This window comes from Podarcis erhardii, assembly GCF_964252035.2.
Source record: "Podarcis erhardii genome assembly, chromosome: W".
Classification (NCBI taxonomy): domain Eukaryota; kingdom Metazoa; phylum Chordata; class Lepidosauria; order Squamata; family Lacertidae; genus Podarcis; species Podarcis erhardii.
In genome coordinates this window covers 22,890,264-22,910,568 of record NC_138506.1, presented here as the reverse complement: position 1 = coordinate 22,910,568, position 20,305 = coordinate 22,890,264, and the positions used below count along the sequence as shown (strand labels likewise).

Sequence of the window (20,305 nt, the reverse complement as noted above, 5' to 3'; positions counted from 1 at the left end):
CGGATCTACTAGTATAGCCCATCAACGACCTACTACTACTCACCTCAATGAACAGCATCCGACCTCACTAACTTTGCCTAATTCTTCCTCCCCGGCAAAGCCCTCCCTGCCTGTTAATGTTACCAAATCATGGATTCGATCAACACAGAAGAAGACCTTATCCGCACAAACTAAAATTACTGATTTCTTTATGGGTCCTCTTTCTACCTCCAAGAACCTACTAAACAACTCAAAGTGACAATTACCGGGACAGCACAAGGATCTGACATTATCAATACTTAGCTGGAACATTGCTGGTTGGAGAACCAAAAAAATCAGATCCCGAATTCAGGAAGTACATAAATTCATTTAATATCATCCTATTCCAAGAAACATGGGATGAGGAAGAGATTACCATAGACGTCTTCGATCTTCTAACACTTCCGGCCTCCCCTTCCTTGAAAGGTGGTCGCCCCAAAGGGGGTCTTTTGATTGGGATCTCACTCCAACTTCACGCCAAATTCACTCTGGTACGGGCTTCCCCGCCTTTTGCTCTATCTGGACTGATCGCAGAAGGGAAGTCCTCATTATTAATTACTAATGTCTATCTCCCCCCTGAAGGCTCTGCACCTGATCTTGATTGGAGATGGGAATCATTTGAAAATCACCTATTGTCATGTCATACTAAATGCCCTAACTCGTACTCCTTAATTGGGGGAGACTTTAATGCTCGTATTGCCACAAATTGGGACCCACTAACCAAGTCCAAATGGTGGACTCCCCCATGCTTGGACAACTTTGACTTGGAACATGCCAGAATTAGAACTTCAAAGGACAACAGAGTAAACAAAGCAGGAGTGACTCTTTACCAAATGGCCATTCGCCTGAATCTAGTCTTCTTGAACGGCACCTTCCCCCCCGACATACCGGGGGAGTTTACTCACCTGGGACTAGCATCTAACAGTGTTATCGATTACTTCTTGATCTCTGCAAATTTGGCCGTTAATGTACTTTCCTTCCAAGTTGAAAACCAACATTTCAGTGATCACCTTCCAATAGTGACCACTTTGTCATTGTTCCGGTGCCAGAAGGACTATAAACACTCAGTCCTTCTGGAAACCTCATCATCGACCAAAATAAGAGGGATCAAATGGTCCGAGGCTGTGGCCCAAAAATACCAGGAATTTTTTCATAGGGAAATCATTGCCTATCTACCTCAAATAACTACTGATTTACAAGATTTCAATTCGGTTTTGAAACTTTTTAACCTTCTTATAACAAACCTTACCACTTTTTTTACATCACCTCCTCAAAAGGCGAAAGTGGCGCATTGCAATACTGGGGCCCCTTGGTTTAACACCTCTTGCAAACAAGCAAGATCCCTTCTTCATTCTATCTATAATGAATACAAAAACTCTAATGCCCAGGCTCTACCACCCTCCTATTTACAAGCCAAAAGAGCATACAAACAGACTTTAAAGCTGGCCAAACGCGAGTGGTACCAAAAGCGTTGGCGAGCCTTGATTGCGGCCTCTAGATCCCGCAGACCATAGGAATTTTGGGCTCTGATAAACAAAAGAGGAAGGAAGTACCCACTGGCGATTATCCCTGCGCCCACATGGGAACAATTCTTGAGTAAATATTTCTCTTTGGCAGAGGAATCCAACTCACCCACGGAATTCCGAGCCGACCATCTACCTTTGTGGCCCTCTACCGACCCAGAACTGATAATGAACTTGATACTAGATCTGAAAACGGGCAAAGCCCCTGGGCCGGATTTAGTCCCTGCTGAGGCTATTGTTGCGCAACCGAGGTGGTGGGCTGAAATTCTGGCCAAAGTCTTTGATGCAATTAATTCTACGGGGCTTATCCCTAGGTCATGGAAGGAGGCCGTGATCGTACCAGTCCATAAAAAGGGTCCCCCTGCTGACCCAGAGAATTATCGGAACATCAGCCTTTTGTCTATCATCGGGAAAATCTATGCAAAATTTTTGCTGTCTAAGCTGTCCCATTGGGCATACGACTCAAACTTGATTGGCCATGAGCAAGCGGGCTTTAGGAACAATTATTCGACCACTGACCATATGGTAATTATGTATCATCTTGCCAGAAAATATTCTGCCCCGAGTCGGGGGCGCCTATGTGTTGCTTTCATAGACTTAAAGGCCGCCTTCGACAGTATCCCAAGAAACTGTCTATGGAAGAAATTAGAGAGATGGGGCATAGATAGAAGGCTGTTATGGCTTATAACCCAATTACACCACGGGTCGTCGGCTAGAGTGAGACCTATCCAATGAGGTCCCAATAAATAGAGGAGTGCGCCAAGGCTGCATTTTGGCCCCACTCCTCTTCAACTTGTTTATTAGCGACATGAAGCTCTTTCTGAGTGAGTCTCAAGCCAACATTCATGCCCCCCGCCTAGCTGATTTTCGCTGCCCTCTGCTCTTATATGCTGACGATGCAGCGATCCTTTCCTACTCTAGGGTCGGTTTATGCAGAGCTCTAAAGATTTTTGCGGCTTATTGCAAACTCAACCACCTGACAATTAATCATGGAAAATCAAAAGTACTGGTCTTTACCAGGTCTCGGAAAACTTACAGCTGGAAGTTAGATGGAGTCCAATTAGAACAGGTTTTCAAATTTAAATACCTGGGAGTCTTTTTTCGCTATAACCTAAGCTGGAAGCCACAGATACAGTATTTACTGAACAAAGGGAAAACAATACTTTACACTCTACTCCAATTTTTTGCGGCCGACGGAGCCTCCCACATCCCTTCTGCATTGAAGGTGTACCACGCAAAAGTGGTTTCCACCCTCTGTTATGCTGCCCCGCTCTGGGCCCCAGGGTCCAATTTAACATCGCTGGGGACATTGCAGAATCAGTTTCTCCGTCGCCTCCTGAAACTCCCCATGTGTGTGAACAATGCAGCCATACATCTGGAGTTAAGGATTGCATCATTGGAGACGGTCATCTGGAAGCGAGTCTTTGGCTATTGGCTGTCCAGCTGGCATAGGCTTCCCAACCATTACCTCTTTCAGTGCCTCTGGCGGGATGACTTTGTTAACCCGTGGGTAGGAAAAATCCATGCCAAACTTCTGAGCATCGGAATTTCCCCAGCGGACTCCTTAAAGATGAACCTACGCTCAGCCAAAAGCCTTATTGAGCAAAGATTAGCAGACATTGAAAATCAACACAACCTCTCCAGGGGTGGGGGTGTCTGCTCCCCCAGGTATCACGGAATAACCCCACCACTTGGCCTTCCATCATACATGTCATCTCTTTCATCTGTACCACACCGACTTGCATTTATTCGTGCAAGGTTCAATGTTTTTCCATCGAACCTGTTGAGCTACAGATTTTCCAAGGGTTTGGTGTCTCCGCTATGTGAGTGTGACGGGAAAACAATTGAATCTCTTCCTCATATAATGTTCAACTGTCCCTTACATAGCATAGCTAGGACTAAATTCCTGGGTCCTGCTTTACTGCGCTTGGTTGGCAGGCCTGTTGGGTCACATGCCGCACTGCTCTTGCAGGATACAGATCCTTCTGTAACTCTGCAGGTGGCGAGATTCCTGAATGCGGTTATCTCACACACAAAAACCACCAAAAAACAACAACAACAACAAAAACTAATCGGACAGTCATGATGAGAGTGCATGACGGATCTCGTCTCCAGTTCTCCTTTTTCTGTGAACCGTCCCTTGGATCTTTCCGGGCCCCAAGCTGTTACTTGTCACTGCTCAATGACCCACCCTTGCATCGTGGTGTTCCCCTTCTGTTGTTAGATGTATTGGTTTTTATGCTTCTGTGCTTTTATGTTTGTACATATTTTATGGGCTAATAGCCGTAAATAAATAAAATAAATAAAAACATGGCTTTCTGCTAAGCAAGCTGTTGGAGGAGGGCTAGAGTTGAGGGCTGGACGGACTTCCTTTCCTCTGCAGCCAGAATGGACACCAAGCCACGGAGGAAGAGAGAGATCCAGCTCTCCTTCACCTGCTCACTTTGCTTGCATGGAATTCCGGGTTGCCAAAGGCTGCTAGGCGAGTTGTGAAATGCAAGGCTGTGATATGTTGTCTTCCTCAACCCATCCCTGCTCAAAGTCTCTGGAAATGTTTTGGCTCCTTTTCCACAAGCAGCCTTTCCCCCACATTTGTCCTGATAACCAGCACCCTCTGTTTCATGGTGTGTATAACCGGTGTTGCAGTTCATTGAAAGGTGCAGCAGGCTGAATGAGAATCCTGTTTGTGTCAAGGAAGTCTGGGAATTAGACTTGGTGCTCTCTCAAGATGAGTCTGCCAGGGCATAAGAACATGAGAGCAGCCCTGCTGAATCAGGCCATTGGTCCATCTGGCCCAGCATCCTGTTCTCACATTGGCCAATGAGATGCCTCTTGGGGAGCCCACAAACAGGACCTGAGTGCAACAGCACACTCCCCTCCTCCAAGCCATACTGCTTCTGTTGGTGGAGTATGTTCTGTGGCCATTGAGCCTCACCATCCATGATTTTACATATTATTGTGGTTATTGACAACTGTAAGAAGCCACCTAGGCCTGCTAGTTTAATTTCTCTTGCTGTGGTAATGGGGAAAACAAAAGGACAGGCGGAACATGTAGTGACGAAGCCGGAAAACGGCAGGCTCCTTTGGGCAGCATTTCAGGTGCCAGAAAGGGTATTTTTACATTTCTTGAAGCTTGGATCACTGAAAAAATAGTGTCTGAACAAAAATAACAGGGCCCATTGCTTTTGGGAAGGATCATAATTTGGTGGTGTGCCATATGCTTTGTATGCAGAGTCTCAAGTTGAAACTCTATGGCACCTCCACCTGAAAAAGGATTGGGCCACAGAGAGCTGCTGCCAGCCAGAGTAGACTTAATTAATTAATTGTGGGGTTGGAAGGGATCACGAGGGTCATCTAGTCCAACCCCCTGCAATGTAGGAGTCAAAACTGGGGTAGGTCAGAAATCCATTCTGACCTGGTAGAAGGCAGCTTTTGATTTCCTAACAACTCTCTCCATGAGGCAAAATACCTGCACACCTGCAAGGTCCGCCCCTTCAGAAGTTGGACTCCCAAGCCCCATCATTGTCGCGAATTCCTCACGGCACTTTCAGCAGAAACGCTCAGAGTCCCAGGTTTTTTTCAGTGCAGTCTTTTTAATGTGAGCTATATACAAGTATTTACAAAAACAGTCCATACAGAGTACCTGCTCCTTAAGGCAAACGAATACTCTCCACCACAGCACCACCACACCACAGCACAACCACCACACCACAGCACAACCACACAACTGTTGCACAGGCTTTCCTTTTTAAAACAGGTGATAGCCAATCACATTCCCGCTGAGTCACTCTGACCCAGCACTTCACAGAGTATTGCATCAGCCTGTTGAAGCCTGCAGACTTACTCATCATCCTGCGAATCCCAACAATCATCTCCAGCTGTTGACCATGGTCAAGATCACAGACCGTGTGTGGAGCCAAAGTTTGACTGTGTGAGCCTTGTGTGTTGCCTCAGCCAGTCCAACAGTCCTGGTGTCTCTCCTGCCTCCTTGCAGTGGGAAGTGCTGTGTGCCAGCATGGTGTGACCCAATCCTCTTGAGGGGAGGCAGCGTGAATCAGCTCAGCTACCAAAGCCACATGGAATTGAAAACGAGCGACCACAAGCCCGTCAGCTCCCTCTTCCTCACAGGGGTAACACCTGCCCTGGCCAGGGCTATCGTCTATTCAGGGTTTTTAGTTGCCTGCTATGTGGCACCTCCTCGAATCTGGGCTGGCCCTGACCAACAACCAGGCCCCTTTCCACAGAGCTCCTCCTTAGCAAATGACTTCTGGTGCAAGGAGTGGGCAGGTTTTGGCTCTGTTAAATCCCTATGCTTCCATTCTCCACTGTTCTGAGTACACGCTGCTCCTGCAGGCATGGCAGACCACATGGGCTGAACTGTATACTTTAACAGTTGGCTCCATTCATGCAGTGGAGCTTCTGTGGCACTTGGCTTGGAGCATTTGGCTTCAGCCCATTGGGTCTGGAAGTCACAGAGCCACTTCCGAGCTCGAGAGGAGGTGGGGTTGCGGCCCCCCCCACACACGCGGGGGCTGGTTTAGGCCCCCGCAAGAACGAGGGAATCCCCGGGAGTGTCTGCGACCCAGCCCGCCAATCGGCGGGCTGGGGAGGCATGGCCTAGCCCATTTAAGGCCAGCGCGCCCGGGGACAGCCCTCTTTGCCTCCATTCCAGCTGACCAGTTTTTTCGCCTGGTACCGTCGTGGACTCGCCTTTCCCTCGTGCTCGGCAAGACCTCGCTCAATAACTGAAATCACTGTCAGGACTTTGGTCTCAGTCAGAGCTGAAATCACTGCTTTGCTTTAGCGTGGTTGCTGGTAGCAGAGGGTCAGGGCGCACGAACGGTTCGAAAGGGAGTGCAGCGGCGCTCAGGCTCTGCGGTCTTGCCGGACTAGGGAGTATTGCAGCGGTCACTTATTGGGTTCGCTTGCGGTGAGCTGTGCTACCCGGAGGGAAATCCTTGGATTAGCGTGCGGTCCAGAATACGGGTGAAGTATACCGAGCGGGTCTTCCGTGGCTGTTCTTTCCTTCTCCCTCCCGCACTAGGCACCATTTAACTGTGCCTTGCCTTATTTTGCCCTGGTTCCTTGGTCCCAAAGGCAATCTGCACGGCGGGAACCGAGCAAGCAAGGAGGACTGTAAACAGCGCAGCCCGCCCTGCGACGTTTTCTGCCAGGAGGCCTCCATTCTAAAAAAAAGGGGGGGCTTGGCAGCTTTATCTTGCGAGAGCAGGGTAATTCTAACAGTATCACTTTCGGTCGCCGGTTTATTTACAGTTGCCAGGGTAACGGGAGTGCCATTTTGTTTTACGCCCCGTGGTAAAGCGCAAGCGGCCATTTTTGGTGAGGTTCTATAGCCGACAGTCAGGGCGTGCTGCATTGTGGTTTACAGTGAAGCTCCAGCGGCCATCTTGCTTTAGGCCACGTGGCGAGTTGTGGGCAGGCTATCTTTAGTAAGGTACTAGAAACGGACAACACTGTCTTTACTGTATCATTTGCTCATTCCTTTACTTTAGCGCCTGCAACCATCTAGTTTGAGGGCGTGTTTTCGTTAGCGGTTTTCAGTTCAGGGGCATTTTTGTTTCGAAGAAGCATTACCTGGTGCACGTCGCCCACGCAGGGGGTTGCCTAATTAGATAGCGCTAAATCTTGGGCAGCATTGTAAGCTTCATCGCTCCTGCGAGCGGGGCGGTAAATAGCAGGGGAGCTTTAAGCCTGGGAACTTAAGTCCTTTTTAAGTATGTAAGGTTTACCCACGGGCTACAGGTCGCGGTATTGCGATTCACTTGAAGTGCTTGAGCATTGTTTGGCGTGCTGTTTTTCCGAGGTTATTTTTCTGTCACCGCAGCAGTGCCGCAATCTAAGTGTGGGGTGTATTGTTTGAAGGTTTAATTATCTGGCGGCTGATCTGTAGTTTGATTGTTTTGCTTTACACGGTTCAGAGAGAGGCTGTTTAGTTGGAGGATTCCGGTTATTGGGCAACATATGTTTAGTACTGCTAAGGCACAGCTTGCCTCAAGTTAAAGTGCTGGGTGCATCCATTTAGGGATAATTGTTTGGGAGCTGATTCATAAGTTAGTTGCATCTCATTACATTTAAGTGCCTGGAGCTTATATTCTGGTTATTCAGCAGTGGCGCTGCTGAATAATTTAAAACTACTGTGTTGCTAAAGTAAAATAAAATAGATAGATAGATAGATAGAATAATAAACAAACACCAAACACCAAACACCAAAACAAAACAAAACAAAACAAAACAAAACAAAAACAATAAATAAATAACAAATAAATAAATAAATAAATAAACCAAAGCATTTTAGGCCACCCAGTTGGTAAGCATCTAAGGTGGTCAGGATTGTTATAAGACCTGCTGTCTAAGTGGCTTACAGTGGGGAAGAGTCCGCGGGGACTGTTGTCCCAAGCTCATACAAAAGCAACCAGGGGCTCTTATTTGCTAGTGTTCAGGGTACATAATACTGAGCTAGCCCTCTGTGTTGCCTTTTTCTTGCAAGGATAGTGTGTCAGTAATTATTTGGTACTAAATCCTACCTGAGATAATTCTCACCTCTGATAACTGAACAACTCTTAACTTTAATACCTATTGGGCGGTCGTTCATTCTGAGCGGCTTCTAGTGGGTACGCATTTCCACCAGTGTGGACAATACTGAGCTAGTGGTTCGCAGATAATTAGAAGGTTTCTTTGTGTCTTTTTTATTTCGAAATGGCTTCTGGGGGTAATCAGCAGGCTTCCTCCACCAGTAATCAGCTGGGATCTTCCACGGGTAATGGAGGCGCTCAATTGCCGGCTATGCCCTGTGATCCTCAAGCCTTTGCTCAATTCTTCATGGCTTTTGAAACATTTCATAGGCAGTGTAGGCCGAGGGCTCTGGCACTTCCAGCACCGGAATCTTCACAGGAGGTTATACCCGATACTCCCCTTAACAGTCAGGAGCAACAGGGCACATCAGTCGCTGCGTCGGTCAGCGGTCAGATAGAGACCACGGCAGTTGGAAGCCCCAACACTCGCGCCCAATCAGCCATTGCTAAGAAACCCACCTCAGGCACCGGTAAAGGTAAGGCACCCGCATAGAGTGCCGGTAAAGGAAAGGTGCCTGCAAAGGGGGCCAGCAGTAATACCATGTCACAGGCTGTAGGTTTCCCCAGTGTTTTTCAGGAGCAGCAGCCGCAGCACAGTTCTACGGAGGGTAGCTCGGGTTCCAACTCTGATACAGAACAGCTGGAACCCCAAGTCGCCCAGCCAGTGGCCAATGAGAACTCAGCCAACAGTGAGGTACAAGGGGGCAAAAGAAAGTCCAAGAAGAAGCACATGTCAGCTAAGAAGAAAAGTAAGCAAGCAGTCGGAGGATGAGTCAGGTACGTCTTCCTCTGATTCTGATAGCGAGGGTCCTATGGATGGATACTGGGGTTTTGGGGAAGATAATCATGGGATCCCACTTTGGGCGCATGAAAGAAGAGCTAATTCGCACTGTAAGACGTTCAATGGAACATTGGAATGGAAGGATGGGGCGTTGGTAGAAGATGTAAAGATTTCCACCAATCAGTCTACTGATTTTATATTAGGGAACCATTTGTCCCAGAGGAAGAGGAATAAGATCCTTAATGGCGACTTTGTAGATATGTTTACCCTTCTCCCTCCTACCAAGTTAACTGGGAAAGGGGAAAAGAAGCGCTCTTTCGGTAAGCGGAGGTATAGGACGCCTAGGGCTGAGTGCACCTTTGAGAACTGGTTGGATGGGTACCAGGTCTTCATGGGAGTAATTTGCGCAGCTTACCCCAAACGTTCGATGGATCTGGTTGCTTATTTGGCTCACGTGAGGCGGGCTCACACGCTGGCGAGTGAGACCGTGGCATTAACCTATGATGAGAATTTTCGTAGAAACGCTTCTCTCCTGCCCTCCACCCGGTGGGACCTAAGGGACCCTAATTACTGGGGCGAGGACGTTGGCCCTTACATCGAAAAGAAGAACCAGGAATCGGCCAAGTCGGGTAAGACAGAGGCAAAACGGCGCCGCCAGTGCTGGGAGTACAACAGGGGTGTGTGTTCGTATCCTTCCTGTAAGTATCTTCACGAATGTGAGCAGTGCCTGGAAAATCACCCCGCCTCTGCGTGCTTTAAGAATAAGCAACAGCCCTTTCGGGGGGCAGGGGGTACTTCAACAACAATGCTAGAGGTGCCCCCGGATCCTCTCACCAAGGACCCAGTAACCACCAGTAACTTGTATCTTGGTCTCACCTTCTCCCCCATCCGCCTCCAGCCCCTCAAAACCCTCCTAGATCAATACCCCGATAGAAAAGCCGCAAAATACCTTTGGGAAGGATTCTCCATGGGGTTCAGAATCCCCGTGGCATTTCCTCCCAACACTGGGGATCCCCAAAATCAGAGGTCTGTATGGGAAAGGCCTGGGATAGTTAAGGAAAAGATACAGAAGGAAATCACGGCAGGTAGGGTTGCAGGTCCCTTTTCCGAGCCCCCCCCCAGAGGGGCTTCACTTATCCCCGCTGGGCATTGTACCGATAAAGGCTCCGGGGGAGTTTCGCATGATCCACAACCTCTCTTACCCAAGGGGAGGCTCTGTCAATGATGCGATACCTCAGGAACTGTGTACGGTGAAATACGCCTCTTTTGACCAGGCAGTTAAAATGATTCACAGATTTGGGCGAGGAGCACTTCTAGCAAAATGTGACATCGAGTCCGCATTCCGCCTCCTGCCGGTGCATCCATCAGATTTCCGTTGGTTGGGGTTTCGATTTGAGGGGGCGTATTTCATTGACAAAGCAATGCCTATGGGCTGCTCTGTCACATGCTCAGCATTAGAGTCCTTTAGTACGTTTCTCGATTGGGCCCTGTGCTTCAGGACAGGGTCGCTGGGCGGGTCGTATTACCTGGACGACTTTATTCTGGTCGCAGATAATAGACAGCGATGCTCTGCCCTCTTGGAGGCATTCACAACTCTAGCAGGGGACCTCGGAGTACCACTGGCAGCTGAAAAAAACGGAGGGCCCAGCCACATCTCTGGTCTATTTGGGCATTGAGTTAGACACCGTGGCCCAAACTTCTAGGCTCCCCCTGGAAAAACTGGTCGCCCTTAAGGCATTGATACAGCAGCTCCTGCCCCTAAAGAAGGTTACCCTTAGACAAATTCAATCTCTGTTAGGTCACTTAAATTTTTGCTTGTAGGGTGGTGGCACCAGGCCGGCCCTTTTGTGGCCGCCTGGCCAGATTGTCAGTGGGCCTTAGGGCGCCCCAGCATAGGGTACGCCTCTCCAAAGAAGTTAAGTCTGATCTGGGAGTCTGGCTTCAATTCCTCGATAGGTATAACGGCATATCCTTATGGCAAGATACCATGGCTCTCAAGGCTGACTTGCAAGTGCAATCCGACGCGGTGGGTTCTCTGGGATTTGGTGTTTATTTCAGGGGACAGTGGTACGCTCAAAGGTGGCCTGCAGACTGGCAGGGCAAGCCCATTACTCGAGACCTTACATTTTTAGAATTTTTTCCTATTGTAGTGGCAGTACATTTATGGGTGGCTGACTTTCGCAATCATAGGGTTTGTTTCAATACAGACAATCAGTCAGTAGTAGTGGTTCTTTCTAGACAGTCTGCGCATTCCACCAGAGTGGGAAACCTGTTACGGTCCTTTGTCCTTTGTGCCTTGAGCAGAATATATATATTTCAGCCAAATTCATGCCTGGCGTTAATAATGACATCGCGGATGCTCTGTCTCGTTTTCAGATGGAGCGTTTTCGCTCATTAGCGCCGGATGCACAACAGTCACCGCTGCCTTTCCCGGAGCATCTCTGGAGCCTCGGGAGCGAGAAGTGATGAAGGGAGTATTGGGTGCAGCTGCCCCTTTCACAATGAGATCTTATAAGAAAGCGTGGGCCAACTTCCTAAAGTTTCGCAACAGTATACCCAATGCGAGGCAGGATTCAGTTCCTTCAACGAGGGAGGTCCTCCGCTACTTAGCCCACCTGAAGGAGCTGGGCAGGGCACCAAAGACTCTTAACATCCAGTCCGCAGGGATTTCATACTTTTGTAAAGCCTTGTTTGCCACAGATCCGTGCGCTGAATTTGTAGTGCCTAAGGCCTTAGAGGGTTGGTGCAGGCTCTAGCCCCCTAGCACTGACAAGAGGAGGCCCATAACCTTTGACATTCTGACCCAGATCCATAAGAAATTAAGAACAATATGCTGGTCAAAATATGAAGCTCGCCTATTCTCAGCTGCTTATTCCATGGCGTTCTTTGGTGCCCTCCGTATAGGGGAGGTTGTATGTGAAGGGGGGGCGGCCCACAGCCAAAGGGGCATCCTCCTAAGTGACCTGACCCTGTCCAGTACTGACCTGATGGTGCAAGTACGGAGCTCTAAGACGGACCAGCAGGGTAAGGGGGCCCTCCTTCGCTTACCAGCGGCACAAGGGAGTGGACCTTGCCCGGTTAGGGATACTAGGCGTTTCCTCTATTTAAGACCCAACAGACCCGGCCCTTTCTTGATTCACGCGGATGGATCGCTCTTGGCCAGGCACCAGTTTACTTGCGTGATGCGCATGGCATTGGCAGCATTTGGGCTGCCTGCGGCAGAATTTGCGGCTCACTCCTTTCGGATTGGAGCCGCTACCACTGCGGTACACCTTGGGTTCTCAACTGAGAGGATAAAGGACTTGGGGCGGTGGAAATCTAATGCGTATAAAGCATATGGTAGAAAGAATCTATGACTAGCTGCCTGGTTCCTGACCTGGGTTTTTCTGTTCATTTTCCTTCCAGAATACATGAGGGTGCGCATCTGGTTGGTGGGCCACAGCATTGTGCATTGGGCTAAGAATCGAGCCATGAGCACTGGTTTGGGGCAAAACTTGAACTTACCTTCAAATGTTGAGGTGGCTTGGATTACGCGAAGAGGGATGCGCTGGAACAAATTCAAGCCAGCCGTGATGGCGAGAGCTGCTTCTGAGGGCCCACCTGATGCCTTGGTTATCCAGTTGGGGGAGAATGACCTAGCATACCACAAAGCTATAGACTTGAGATGGAACATTTTCGATGACGTTGCTGATCTGATGGCGGTTTATCCAAACATCACTATCTTGTGGTCCTCGTTGCTTGAGAGGAGGACATGGAGGGATAGCTTGAGCCCGGTTGCAATCAATAGAGCAAGAAAAGTGTTGGAGCGGGCTGTGGCGCGTAGAGTGGCGGCTCTGGGTGGGTGTGTCATTAGCCACCCCACCATCAATTACAGCAACGAGGCCCTCTACAAAGTTGATGGCATGCATCTGTCAGATGCTGGAAATGACATTTGGTTGGGGGACATCATGGCCGGGATTAGGAGTTGGTTACAGGTTTGAAGGTATTGGCGGCGAGCTTTGCTCGATTGGCGGTTAGGCATTGGCAGGGGTAATTGTTATGCAAATGAAGGGGGGAAGGAAGCACCATCACCTTCCCCCAAGGAAAAGGGTAGTCTGGTAGAGGACTCCGGAGGGCGTTGCCCTGTCCGAAACCTAGGGAGGTGAGGGCCTCCGGCACGCCCCCGAGCGGTGACACCCATGGGATCCTAGTTGGCGTACTTCAACAGGACTCCCACGGCTGGTGGATAACCCTTCCCGGTCCCCATGCCGGGTAGTCGATAGGAGCCAATGCCTAAGGCCAATGCCTTCCAATTCCTGTAATCAATAAAGTTGTGGCCTTTTACGCCCATTAACCTTAAAAAATGTGTCCAGTGTCTTCATTTCACTTGGGGGGAGGGGACTTGCCACGCAACCGCTGCCATCCCTGGGGAAGCTCCCAGAGTTACAGTACTTGCCTCTTTCTTTCTTTTTTTAAAATAATTTTTATTAACCGGCCAATCAAATCAAATCAAATCACATCACATCACATAAATTCCAAATTACAAAGCTGAATTTTAAATTTTGTTGAGGGGACCCATATTTCAAGATCCGAAGGGGGATTCTGATCATCTTCTTGCTACTGCATTAATGTCCAAATCAGTCCAAACAAAGTTCATAATTCTATCCAATCTTATCTTGCTGTTTCCACATCACCTCTTGTTCATATATTTTCTCTTTTTTCTTTATGATCTCTTCTGATAGTCTCCTTAAGCCGATAAACACCAATAATAATCCTGTGTGAATTTTTCCGTTCTTCCAATCCTCAAATCGAGATGGTTTCCATATATCATCGCCTTCATAGATAACATCACTTTTTCCATCTTTAATTACAGAACTGTCGTTCTTAAGTCCCTCTGAGGCGTTTCACCCACAATATAAAAACAGCTCTATTTCTCTATTTCTCCTCCCAGACTTAAGTCCTCCGACAGAACTTCCCAATATGGCGACGGCACTTTTAACTGCGTCATTCCAAAGCCCTTATACATTCCACGCTCTTCTCAAAACATGCTTTGGTTTGAAAGTTTATCTCCACACAGCCTTAAATCCACAGCTTAAGTCCTTAAAACGACATTTCTGACTTGTGGGGGGGGGGGGTTTCTTGTTTAATCACATAAAAGAAAGAAAGGAAGTTTTTTCCCCCCTCCCCCATCAGTCCCTTTGACATACCAAGTCTTGGCGTATCTTCTCATGATTTATACTTGCTCCTTCGACTCTTCTTGTTTTATCAGAGATCTCTTCTGTTAGCAGTCTTTACTCCCCCTTCTTCCTTGAAATATGTGCATTCGCTTCATCCAAATTGTTTCTTTTGAAGTTCTTGCAGCTAGTGGCGCGGATCAGAGATGGCGTCCAGGAGCGCCGAAATCCCACAGGAGGGCATTGTGCCTAGTGCCCCCATCCCCACAAATTTGGGGGTGGTATAGGGCACAGCAGGCAAGGGCAGTCCCACCCCACAATCCTGGGGGGGTAGGTAGGCTATTTACTCCCATCACAGCCTCCAAATTACCTCGTGTGGGTCGGAGAGATGTTATTGTCAGCCATCTTCTGATGCTCCCCTAGTGGCCCCTCCAGTACTTGCCTCTTTCAGGGCTGGGAACAGGGGGGGGGTGCATCAGGCATTTCTTCTCTTAACACATGCCCCCCTTTTAGTCCATAGCCCCAACAAATGTGCTCTGTCCCCCCCCCCATAGGAGAAGGTTGTGGATGACCGACGGTACCGGAAAGTGTTTGAGGATATTGTTCAGTTGATGGACAGAATGGAGAACAAATTCCTTCCCTCACTGGAGCTCAGCAGGAGGGAGGTAAAGACGAATAGGATCCTCTCCAGCCCCTTAAAGAGGATTTGCTGCAAAAAGACAGGGGGGGGGAGAAGCCTGCTTTATATCATGTCAGGCCCTTGGCCCATCTAGCTCAGTCTTGTTTATACTGTCTCCGAGTGGTTCCCCAGGATTTCCGGGGGATCTCTCCCAGCCCTATCTGGAGATGCTGGGGATAGAACCTGGGACCTTTGCATGCAAGACAGATGCCCTTCCACTGAGCTGCAGCCTCTTCCTCTTCCTCACAGGCAAATACTCCAGGGGTAGCCAGCGTGGTGCCCTCCAGATGTTGGACTACAACTCCCATCATCCCCAGCCAACATGGCCAGTGGCAATGGGAAGTTGCAAGTGCAGCAATATCTGGAGAGCCCCACATAGACACTCAAGAACAAACGTGGCCACTGTGTGGTGGCGTTTAGACATGTTGCATGTGCAGTCCTCTAAATGAGAGCCCGGGACCAAGGACAAACTTCCCCCTGGAGCACGTTTCCTTGCCATCTGAAGGCAAGCACTCTCTCTCTCCCCCCCCCCTTTGCTCTGCAGTTTCCGTTTGAGAATGTGAAGTTCCGGCAGCTGCAGAAGGAGAAGTTCCAGATCACAAACAACGGGCAGGTCACCCTCCATTTCTCCTTTATCCCCAAGCTCAGTGACAGCCAGTATTGTAAGCCATGGCTTCGCACTGAGCCCTGCGAGGGATACTTGGAGCCCAGCGCGTCTCTCTCTGGAATCAGAGAACTGTAGAGTTGGAAAGGGACCCCAAGGGTCATCTATGGAAGGCCTTTGTTTCCTTTTCATCCCCCCTTTTCTCCTCCTCTTCCCAACCCTCCTCCATCAAACCTTGGGAGTTTTGTAGAGCAGGGGAGGCTTAACATTTTGGGCTACATTGCCCCATGCTCAAGCCTCCAAGAGCCACACATCAAAGCAGGTGAGCCCAAAGTGTAAAAGTGTGTGTGACCAGCTTTAAACAAACACACACACACACAAAAATGAATTGAAGCCCCAAAATGCTGAAGGGTCCCAAAAAACCTTTTGGCATCGCAGGGAACCAGTGAGAGCAGTCCGTCAAAAAATTACTTTTTTTTTAATAAAAAAATGCGTATTTTTACGTTGTGGAGGAACAAAAATATATTGAGGAACATATAGAACTAGCCAAACTTTTAAAAACTCAATGAAATGTAGACTAAAAAAGAAAGTTACATTGGGGGTGCAAAAATTCTTTAGGAGACAAATAAATGTTTTCCCTTTTTATATTCTTTTGTTAGGATCACTTTCTCTTACACCCCCCCCCCCCCAGTATCCTGTAACCATCTTCTGTGCAGCTGCTGCTTTGGAGGAATAGAGAGGAAAGTGGGGTGGGGGTGGGAATTGAGTAGCTTCTTTTCCTAATTCTTGAAGTTAAGGTTTCCCACATACACCTGTGAGAACAGGACACTGTACTAGATGGGCCATTGGCCTGATCCAGCATGCTCATATTGTGTCCTTCTGTTAAATTATTCACTATCTTAACTTTTAATTTACAAACAAACAAACTTGGCTATGCCAGAGTGTATCTACCTGACTTCCTCCCATTTTAGATGAGACGGTGGACATTTCCCTGGATGTGTATGTCAGCAAGGACTCTGTGACGCTTCTCAATTCAAGAGAAGATAAGATTGAGGCTATCTTTGTCCTTCACCTTGACCATGGCAAGGACTATTTCCTCACCATCAGTGGGAGCTACCTACCAAGCTGCTACGGGACCTCCTTGGAAGCCTTGTGCTGGATGTCTACCCTTCCCACTCTGCTTGCCTGCTTGAAAAACAGCTGCTCTTCCACTCAGAAATGTGGGGGCTGGGGGTCCTCCGCTGCATTCAGCTTCAGCTTCTGTAGCTGTGCATCCACTTCCTGTGTGCTGTTCATGCCCTTTGTTTGCCTTGACTGAGTCATCCCAGGTTCTGGTCCTCCCACCTGCCCTTTCGCAGGGCCACTGAACCGTGTGCATTTCCCTGCCATCTGCCCAGATACTGTTCAGCCAACGGGCTGTTTCTTTCTCTTCTCAGGGCCTGTGCCATTAACACCCTTGGTTGTCTTTTGCTCTTGCCTTCCTCCTCTGATCTCAGGGAGAAGACAGCTTCCTAGAAAAGGTAACAGTTGGTTTGATATCCTCTAGATGTTCTTGTAGTGGGCTCAAATCAGGTACAGGCAACGCCCCGTTTACACGGGGGTTGAGTTCCGAGGTACCGTGCGTTTAAATGAAATTGCGTATATTGGGGACAGCATTGGAAAAGCCTGCAAAAACCCTCTAAACTTCCGGAAACCCTTTTGAAAGGCCTTTTGAAAACCAGCAGCACTTGCCAGACTCCCTGCAAAACTCCTTGCTCCAACTCTCCACAGGCCTCAAAGGTCGATGCAAAAGCTCCTGGGAGGGAGTCGAGATGCTGTTTCCATGCCACTTTGCCGCTTTTGTGCTCTTGGGGGGGACATTTTTGCCCCTTCAAGTGCCCCTTCCAGCTTTGCGGCAGTGTGCATGTGCCTCGAAGGCACGTAAATGGAGTTGCCCTTGTCAACGATCAGCAGGTGCTCCATGCAGTGGCAGCTGGTCCCTTAGGGGAAACCAGGCACTACCCCACCAACCTCACTTTCCTCTCAGGCAACCCACACCTGCCTGCTTTCTTACTCAAATCCAGTCCACGTGGTGGCTCTGTTGAGTTTTTGCAGTATGGTAGCGCTGCAGAGAGCTTGCTGGGGAGACCATGCATTAAAAAGGGACTCAAAAATAACTTAAACAAGGTTTTAATAAGAAAAACAAAAACTCCATTTACACTAAATACATCAACAAACAAACATGACCCAACCACCAACCCATCCCCCAGGGTAATGGGAGAGCTAGGTGCTGCTCCTTATATACTACACCCAAATGCTGACACACCTTAATCAGTACAACTCAGCAGCACCTGCTGTGTTTCACAGCTGTAAAGCTGGGTCTCGTTATTATGCTCTGGCCCTTGCTCTGGCCCCTTAAAGACATACACATCGGGTGGAACAATGATGAACCTTTACATTTAAAGAAACCATTCAACATTTCCCCTGCGGTTCATCATTGTGAAACGAAAACATAAAGCATATTTTGTACATGTCTTTCATGTGTAACCTTTGGAAGTGCTTTTGTAAAAATGTCCGCAATTTGATTGTCACCTGGAACGTATTGAAATACAATCATTTTATCAGCAATTAGTTTCTTTACAAACTGCAAACGTAATCTCAAGACTCTAGTGCGCTGCGTATTGGTCTCTGAACACAGGATAGCGAGTCCACTCTGGGAATCAAGGTAAACTTTTACTGGTAGTGTTACTTGAATCTGTAGGTCTGCAAATACTTGCAGATACCATTCCACATCACGAGTGGCCTGAATGCATGCACATAATTCACTCTCTGTTGTGGAGAGACAAATAATGGTTTGTGTCTGGGACTTCCATTCAAATGGACAACCGTTATAACAAAACACCATACCAGACACACCCCTGCAATTATTTTGTTCCACTGCATGAGATGCATCGCAGAAAATTTCAAAACCTTTGTCAATACTGGATGTAAACTGCAACCTATAATGTTTGGTATGTTTAAGGTACATTACCACTCTCTTAAGAGCAGAGAAACATTGCGTAGTGGGCTTTTCCACAAATTTTGCCAGAAAGTGAAAAGCATAAGTTATATCTGGTCTTGAGATTCTTTGAATGAAATTTAGCTTGCCTATAGCAGAACGATACAAAGTTTTGTTAGGGAATGGCTTATCTTCACCTGTAAAGGTGAAACCACACACCATGGGCGTTTCCTTCCCATTTGCATTTTCTAAACGTAGATGAAATATCGGAGTGATGAAATATCGGAAAGACTTCACTCAGATACTTTTCTTGCTAGAAAGGAGAACCTCGTTAATTCCCCAACTCCTGAGGCTAGATTAGACATGTTCCGGGAACTGATTTCGTCCCTACAACCTTATCTGACTAACAAAAAAATGCCACGGCAATCTCTACACTCTAATAAATCCAAACCCTGGTTTGACCAAGAATGCATGGCTATGAAACGCCTCCTGCTGGATAAGTACAGGAACTATAGAGCAGCGAACCTACCTTCGCTTCCATTAGACTGGTTTGAGTTAAAACGCAGTTATAAAGCTTTGATTAACAAGAAAAAGCTCCAGGCACAAAGGGAGGAATGGCAGTGCCTAGTGGAGGCCTCCCGAAGGAAAGATTCTGCCACGTTCTGGAAAACAATCGCAAAAAGCTGGAGAGACTCCCCGATCGAAATCGAATACTCTATACCTGCTGGAGCATGGGAGGCCTTTTTCCTCTCATTATATTCATCAAATCAACTGGTCCCAGCTCTGCTTCCCGCTTCAAGTGAATTTGGCAAGGAATGGCCCCCTGTAACCACAGAAGAAATTACTGGCCTTATTCAATCTCTTAAATCAGGGAAAGCCCCGGGTGCTGACAATATCCCACCAGAAATTCTTAAGGCAAATGTTGAATGGTGGGCCCCTGTGCTAGCCGCCTTATTCACTAGTATAAATCAAACAGCTATTATCCCTGAGGACTGGGGTTTAGCCATCATCATTCCAATATTCAAGAAAGGAAACAGATCTGAGCCAGCTAACTATAGACCAATCAGTCTATTAAGTATTATCAGCAAACTATACGCTGCTCATTTATGTGACAAATTAGTGGAGTGGATGGAAAGAGAGCATATTCTATCAGAAGCTCAAGCTGGTTTTAGAGCAAAGCGTTCAACTATAGACCAGGCCCTTATCCTTCAACACCTGGCAGACAAATACTCTAGAAAAGGGGGGTCTTTATATGCAGCTTTTGTGGATTTCAAATCGGCCTTTGATCTAATACCAAGGGATAGACTCTGGGAAAAGCTTGGCGCTACAAACATAGATAAACGCTTATTACGCCTTATCCGTGGTCTATACGAAAACACCAGGGTGAGGGTAAGATGCGATCGGTCAGGCCATCTAACTAAAGAAATTCAAACACACTATGGGGTTAAACAAGGATGTGTCCTCGCGCCAATGCTATTTAATTTTTATATTAACTCTCTAGCAGTAAACATGGCGAAAGAAAATGCCCACCCTCCCAAACTGGTAGGTATGCCCCTCCCGGTGCTTCTGTATGCGGACGACGCAGTCCTACTCTCCTTTTCCTGCGTTGGCTTGAGGAAGCTTTTGAGATCACTTGCTGATTATTGTCAAGCGGAACAACTATTAATAAATTACAGCAAATCTAAAATTATGGTGTTTTCAAAAAAAAGAAGGAAACACAAATGGAGAATTAATGGTCAACCTATTGACCAGGTAGCAACTTTCAAATACCTGGGAATAACTTTTCAGGAAAGGGTCTCGTGGCACCAACAGATGAAAAACGCCATTGCCAACGCAGGAAGGGCCAACAAAGCCCTTACAAGATTCTTTCCCGGGAAAGGGGGAAAATACGTTCCAGCGGCCTCCCAGGTTTTTGCTGCAAAAATACTCCCACAACTCACTTATGGATCCCAGGTTTGCAGTTTTAAAAATTTTGCG

General features: G+C 47.8%; 2 protein-coding genes across 2 annotated transcripts in view; one reads left to right on the top strand and one right to left on the bottom strand.

The window, feature by feature from the left end:
- The window catches only part of LOC309333228 (putative CENPB DNA-binding domain-containing protein 1), a 387,332-nt gene that overhangs the window by 210,641 nt on the left and 156,386 nt on the right, over positions 1–20,305 (bottom strand). The gene's annotated exons all lie outside the window — the stretch shown is intronic.
- The window catches only part of LOC309333175 (inositol polyphosphate 5-phosphatase OCRL-like), a gene marked incomplete at both ends in the record, with an annotated part of 71,861 nt that overhangs the window by 42,922 nt on the left and 8,634 nt on the right, over positions 1–20,305 (top strand). Inside the window, 4 exon segments of the mRNA XM_081846575.1 lie at positions 5,536–5,671; positions 14,623–14,733; positions 15,292–15,457; positions 16,323–16,512. Coding sequence (XP_081702701.1) covers positions 5,536–5,671; positions 14,623–14,733; positions 15,292–15,457; positions 16,323–16,512 — 603 coding nt within the window.